Raw genomic sequence first — 6,891 nt, forward strand, 5'->3', positions numbered from 1 at the left:
TATGTCTTCCATAAAAAATACAAAGGAACCGCTGGACAAAAAGGGCTTGCACAGTATAACTTTTCAAGGAAATCAGTGCTCATGTGGCCCTGTTCAGCTTGCTGAAACTTGGCTGATGCTGAAAACACTGTTCTGGCTGAATTGTTGTGAGAGAAAAATACTGTTCTGGCTGAAAAAACAAGTCGAACTAGCCGGTTTTTGGGTAAGCCGAACGGGGCCATCGGGCTGAATTGTTTGGTATACAGTTTCACTTTTTTCAGCGTAAAATGAAATCAAAAGCAAATTGGTCGGCATCGAAATGGAATACTAAGAAGAAGTGGGCCTCCATCGGGCTCACCGGTCCCCAAGACACCAACTAGAAGCAGGCTGCAATCTTTTGTACAACCCATTCACTGTGCGTAGTCGTCTCGACACAGCGGGGGCTTCCACTTTCCAGCGGATGATAATGGCCCACGGACAGGCCGAGTGAGAGCCATGTGGACAAAGCCCATCTCTAATTAAGGGCCTCAAGTTAGTTAATTGGACCTCTGCTGGTTTATTGGCTACGTGGTTTGCTGGTCTTCTAGGAGCACATTCGGGCTAATACAAATTGTCCAAGCTTCTATATGCGACGCCTTTTTTCTACTAAAAGAAAACTTATCTGCGATGTTAGCATTTGTAACGTCGCTGCTTTGTGGTGTCAGTAGACGCTCACTGATCAGTAAGAACACATGTATTGTGAAGGGCATTCGTGTGTTTGCACTTGAGCTTCTTGATCGCTTGGGTGATACGGCTGGTGAGAGCTAACCGCACCCGAGGATGCACTGAGGACAGACTGCAGCTTTTCTCCACAGCAGTACGTGTGGTTAGTCGATAATTTAACAAAAGATAAGCATTGGTAAAAAGTACAGGAAAATTTGTCGAAATCAAATCAGTAGCACTCTGAATATTCATACAGTAGTAGTTTCTTGTAACGAAATTAATCTTACTATAGCTGATGTAGTCATCATTAAAAACATGGAGGAGCAACAATTATTTATACAACGAAAGTGAGCAATGAAATCCAGCTTTGCAATATTGTTATGTTGTTTAATGGTCAACAAGGGATTATTATTATATAAAATAGAACGGCAAGCAAATAGATAATGCAACCTACATCTAAGCAGCAGGAGAAAAGAGGGAAGAAATCCACATGGATGCATCTCTCATGAGAGTGAACTGAAACTCTCCACTGGATCCGATTCCTCTAGCATCACCGCTGCTTGGAAGCAGTCGGCAGCATCAGAGATTCTCCCATCAGATCTGTGCACTTTTCCTAAGTAAAGCCAAGCCATCCGATTTGTAGGCTCGACTCTTAGGGCGTCCGAGAGGAAGCACCTCGCTGCAGGTAGAAACCTCGGCCCTTGCTTGGAGAGCATTGCGCCGATGGCCACCTTCGACGGCACATGTTCAAGCTCAGTCGAGAATGCATTGACGTAGGCGGCCAGCGCATCTTTTGTTTGGTCTCGCGCCTGATGCATGTAGCCTGCATGGACGAGTACATATAAACATGGATAGGTACATGTATAGTGAAAATTAAGCTAGTGATTCCAAAATGCCCATGTTAAAGAGAAATGCACGGTCACTAGCATGCATAAGGGTATGCAGTAATGAATTTTGCCTCACCTTCTGCATGGAGTGTTGCAGCTGAGTACGACTTCAGGGCTTTAGCCTTCTTCAAACATATTTCAGCATCTCTCCAGTACGAGAGACTGGAGTACAAATTAGCAAGACCTTGCCAGATTTCAAACTCGGTGACACCACCATCCGCCCCCTGAATGATAAGTGAAGAGCGAATGGGAAAACTTCCAAGACAAATTTAAAGATTCAATCATGGTAGTGTGGTAGTGCCTAATAGGAGCATCAGAAAATACAGTAACCAACTTGAATGTCTAAAAGATAGGTGTGCCTAAATGAAGTGAACAATATGCTTTAGTATATGAATCTTTTTAGATAATCAGATGTTTTTAGATAGAAATGGAATTAGAAGTTGCTTTCTGATAACTAATCAGTTTGATACTTGTGCACATTGAAACAACAAAACATACCTCTATAGCATTCTTGCAAGATGCAGAGGAATTCTTTTGGGCCTGAACGAGAGCCAGAAGAGCACGGTATGCTTCAACTGCTTCCATAGGCGATGACTGAGCAACCTTCAACTTTGCCTTTACCCTAAGTAAAGATCCTTGATCCAACTTTGCAGTCTCATCTAAGGCAGCGTCTGTTGCGACCTCTGCTTCCGAAAATCTCTGTTGTGCAGAAAGAACCAATGCTAGCAGCCTCCAGCCTTTCGAAACTGACCCACCAGTTGCTTCTATAAACTCCTTGGCGCATCTCAGGGCAGCATTCATGTTCCTTTGTTCAGCATATTCAACTCCCATGTCAAATATTAGGTCTGCGTTGTAGCGGTTAAGACTAATCGACTCTGTAAGTGACTTCAAGGTTTCTGTCTGCAATAGAGATCTTTGGTAGTCTGATGAAACAACCTTGGACTTATTACCTAGACAAGTCCCTAAGAAATGGAGGCCGACACTCTTCAGATGAGAATCCGATGATTCAGCAAGTGCGATTACTCTTCTTGCATATTCAACACCCTCAGAAGAAATATGGTGGTCCTTACTGCATATCTTAGCAGCTAATAATAAGGCAAGGATGTCATTTGGATTCTCAAGCTTGTTTAAAGATTTCCTCAGAAAATTCAGCGCGATATCTTTCTGACCAGCTACATAGTAGCAAAGTGCTAGTGTGGCCCATCTCTCGGTGCGAGGATATATTCCAGGTAAAACCTCTTCAAGTTGTTTTGCAAGAACCAGTGGTTCACCACAAAGAGACAAGGCATAGGTTAAATGTTCCATCACTGAAGGATCCCAATGGGTCTTGCCCTGGTACCAATTCCTAAGTACTATCATCAAAAGTAGAAGAGCCTCTTCCACATTATTCTTTGGAACAAAACAACCTTCAACTTGCTGAGCCATGCTGGGAGGGCTCCAATCTATATTGCTGTACAACAGAAAAGATGCATATCTCTTTTGAATCCTAGTCCGACATTCATCATCAAGATTCCATGGACTAAGAAGCGCCCGTCGGTAAGAAGCTAATGCTTCCTGGTAGGAGCCAGCATGTTTCCAGGCTTCAGGAAGAAGTTCTACGGATTTATTGACAGTTTCCTGTAACTTTTGCTCGATATCAGGAGTACCATTCTGGAAAATACTTTCAACAGAATCAAGTACACTTTTGCACTGGTTAGCAGCTTCTGCTCGTTCCACAAGTTTTTGCATTAGTCATCAAAGAGTTCATAAGAAGCATAAGAAAGAAGTTGTCCAATGATATGTAGTGATTTGTACCTGTCGATTTCCCTAGCTTTTGAAGGGACAGTGATTTCAAGTAAATGGCTTCAAGAACAAGGCTAGCAGGATTATTTTGCGAGACAGAACTTGGTAACTCTGATTTTGTCCGCCCTTTCTTCGATGGAGTCTTATCAGAGAGGGATGGCTGAAACTGCTGAATTGCAGCTTGAAGGTCAATTCCGTCAAATACACGAAGGGCAACTTCCACATTTCCTTTCTGAAATTCCAATCTTCCGAGGAGAGCTCTTGCTTCCTATTATCAATATACATTTGGATAAACTCAACCTCAGGAAACAAAGAAACATCATAGTATAAAAACTGGGATACACTGAAGAATCTTCATAGGTTAGAGAGCACACCTAGTACTAAATCAATCATGATAGTACAAATTTGCATGAAAGCAATGGTGAAAAATTCTTGAATTATTTTTAGCATATTGTACATGTCATTTATCACCTTACAAAATTTGAGTGTGAAACGCAATTCAAATGTGGATAAATAAAAAAAATAAATTCTCATTAGGGGAAGTTAAGTAAACTTTTGATTCGAGTGTCAAATGAAAAAGTGAATAGTCCGATGTAGTAAAATGGACAGTTCCTATTTTTTTTTGCTAAAATAGGAATATATTGAATGCTTCTTTTTTGTATATTTAATTTGTGTTCTACACCTTTGTATTCAATTATATTTTTATTTCATTTTTATATCATATTTTGCATAAAAAGGTTATTTGAATTGCAACTTTGATCTCCTACATGTATTTTGGCTTCAACAAACTTATACATCCAAGTTATTGTGTCTTTCCCCTGGCACTTGGGTAATTAATTTATCTACATGTAGTGTGAATTTGCTTTATTTTTTCCCTGACACTTCTTTTGTTGGGAAAAGTCATGAGAATAAACGGTGGCATGAGGGGAACTAATATGAGAATTTGATTTTTAAATCCTATCCCTTGTTTGTTTCATGAAGGAAAATAAGAAGGGGAGTTTAAGAAGGCATTCATATCATCTATTTGGTGTATGGATTTTGAGTAGGAAATTACAAGAAAAGGTCATGGTAAACGGTGATGATGCATTCAAGGTCCACTAGAATCACATTTCGCCCTCAACCACCACGTCTACCACTGGAAAGTAATCGATGAGAATCTCCCATTCCCATCGCACCAAAACTTCGGCTCTCACAAAACAAACAAAAGAATTCTAAATTGGTACCTCTAAACTCCAATTCCATCGTCCTTCCAATTACCAAACCAAACGTAACAATTCCATTGAAATTTAGCATGGTTGCTTGTAAATTTATCAGAACAAAGGCAACCATTTCAGTCAGAGTATAGGTTTTTAATTTCTTATGTTTACCACTAGCTTATACGATCCAGCTTATAAGTGTGGAAGAAGAAGAGTAGTTGAGATAAACTGATTGAAAACAGCTTATAAGATTATTATGTAAGGACTATATAAAGCTCGCCTATATAACAAATTGGTGATCGTAGTGATAGCAACATTTATGACCTCCAACGCCGACAAATTTTGTTTGCGGTTCGCGTCATCCACACTTCATCTTGTACAGAAGAAACGCCTTGGTGATCAGCTTCAGACCAACCAAACATGACAGACCAAAATTAAATAAAAAAAAGTGTCAGATTTCTGACCTCATAATTAAGGGAGAGTCCCTCGGGGTGAGACGACTCAGCGCCCGCCGCTGGGACGACGCTGCCTCCGCTCGCCTTCACCGGCCCGTCCTTTGGCGCAGTCACCTCTGCCTCTGCCTCTGCCGATGGATCCGACACTGCCTCCGCCGGTGATGTAGCCTCTGCGGGGGGCACCTCGCCTCCATCATCGGGATCCGAAGCCATGTCTCCTGTCGAGTAGAGAGGCGTTCTGTTTTGGCGTCAGACTCAAATGGGGAGAGAGAGGAGAGATGGGCGGAGCATCATCCATGAATGGTTTGTTCTTGACATACAGGCGTTCTCACCGCATGCAGTACTCTATTTTTAGGAGTTTGCTAAAACTTTAATTCTTTTCTATATTTGAAATTATTAGATATTCCTTTTGTACCTATTTGCATTTGTATTTTTCACCATTAATGTCGATAATATACTTGTGGATAATTTATAAGACTAATATGTTATTAAAGCCATGAAACTATGACATACGACAGGCAAGCTTAGAGCACGCCCAATACAGCATATATCTATGGTGGTCTTAGATAAAAGTTTAGTTCCATATACATTAAAAGCTTCAAGACAACCAAACTTACATTGGAAAACACGACTAACATTTTTACTTCTCTCCACCCATCATACTCTCTTTTTCTTTCTTCTACTCTCTCACATGTCCCTTTCTATCAATATCTTTAGCACAGAGCACCAGTGATCTGCAGCCACTACTTTACCTCCACGTCTGCTATGGCATCTAGACCTAGCTGGCTGGTTGAGGCTACAAGCTGGCTCAGAAGAGTGAATCACTCGTCAATCTTGTTGAGCAATTGTTAGTGTTGTCGAGCACTCATTAACCGTGTCGATCACGAACAAGCGTTGTTCGTTCCCACACACTATGACTGAAGCTAAAAGAAGAAGGAAGAATAGAGCAAGTACACACAATACAAGACACCAGCGTTGGCCGAAGCCCTGTCTGTGAGATGGTAAATCTGAACTCGCTTTACTGAGTTGCCGTGTATGTCTATTTATACAACTCTATCCATCTAGTCCTAGTACAACGCACATGCTGCAACAGTAACTAGATAACATACAGAACTGACTCTGCGCCAGCCACTGCATGTGTCTACAGTGCTGCAGGTGAGCCGTGCGGCGTCTGCACCTGCAGCGCTATAGTATCACAGCAGTGGACCTTTTTGACGTCGTCTTCCCCTTACTGTGTTCACACAAGGTAGCAGTAGATTATCTAACAATCTTCCCTTAATCCTGCTGCTAAGCCTTGTACCCCCTCCATGCTGATCATCCCCTTCAGCTTCGTGAGTCAAAGACGTCCAAGCGGCTTGGTGAGGACGTCCGCGAGTTACCGACCAGTTTCGACGAACTCGATGACAGTCTGTCCTCCATCGACACAGTTCTTGAGGAAGTGGAACTTCACGTCGATGTGTTTACTCCGGTCGTACAGAACCGGATTCTTCACGGGGGCGAGGGCGGGCTGGTTGTCCACCATCAGTGCTGGTGGGTGAGCTTCCACGCCGATCAGCTCGCCCAGCAGCCGGCGTAGCCACACAACTTGGCACGCCGTTGTGGCTGCCGCTACGTACTCTGCCTCGCACGTAGATAGCGTCACCACCTTCTGTTTCAGCGACAGCCATGAAATTGGGGCCGACCCGAGGAAGACGAGCACGCCAGAGGTGCTCTGTCGTCCGTCGATGTCCCCCGTCATGTCTGCATCGCTGAACACAGTGAGTTACAGCCTACTCTCGCCGGTCTTTGGAAAGATGATCTCATGATCCACCGTCCCCTTGACGTAGCGCAGTAGCCACATCACCATAGCCCAGTGATCCTCTCTGGGATCCTCCATGAAGCGACTGACGT

At 42.9% G+C, this 6,891-nt stretch overlaps 1 protein-coding gene across 1 annotated transcript; it reads right to left on the reverse strand.

The window, feature by feature from the left end:
• Nucleotides 1–1,029: 1,029 nt before the first annotated feature.
• Nucleotides 1,030–5,280, reverse strand: LOC136471420 (protein NPG1-like). The gene is made up of 5 exons (XM_066469146.1): nt 5,011–5,280; nt 3,363–3,618; nt 2,067–3,271; nt 1,645–1,792; nt 1,030–1,504 (listed from the first exon to the last, which is right to left on the reverse strand). Exons 1-5 carry the CDS (start codon nt 5,212–5,214, stop codon nt 1,185–1,187), a joined length of 2,133 nt encoding a protein of 710 aa, XP_066325243.1. The 5' UTR covers nt 5,215–5,280; the 3' UTR covers nt 1,030–1,184.
• Nucleotides 5,281–6,891: the final 1,611 nt, after the last annotated feature.

The sequence above is a fragment of the Miscanthus floridulus genome, chromosome 8, assembly GCF_019320115.1.
Source record: "Miscanthus floridulus cultivar M001 chromosome 8, ASM1932011v1, whole genome shotgun sequence".
NCBI lineage: Eukaryota > Viridiplantae > Streptophyta > Magnoliopsida > Poales > Poaceae > Miscanthus > Miscanthus floridulus.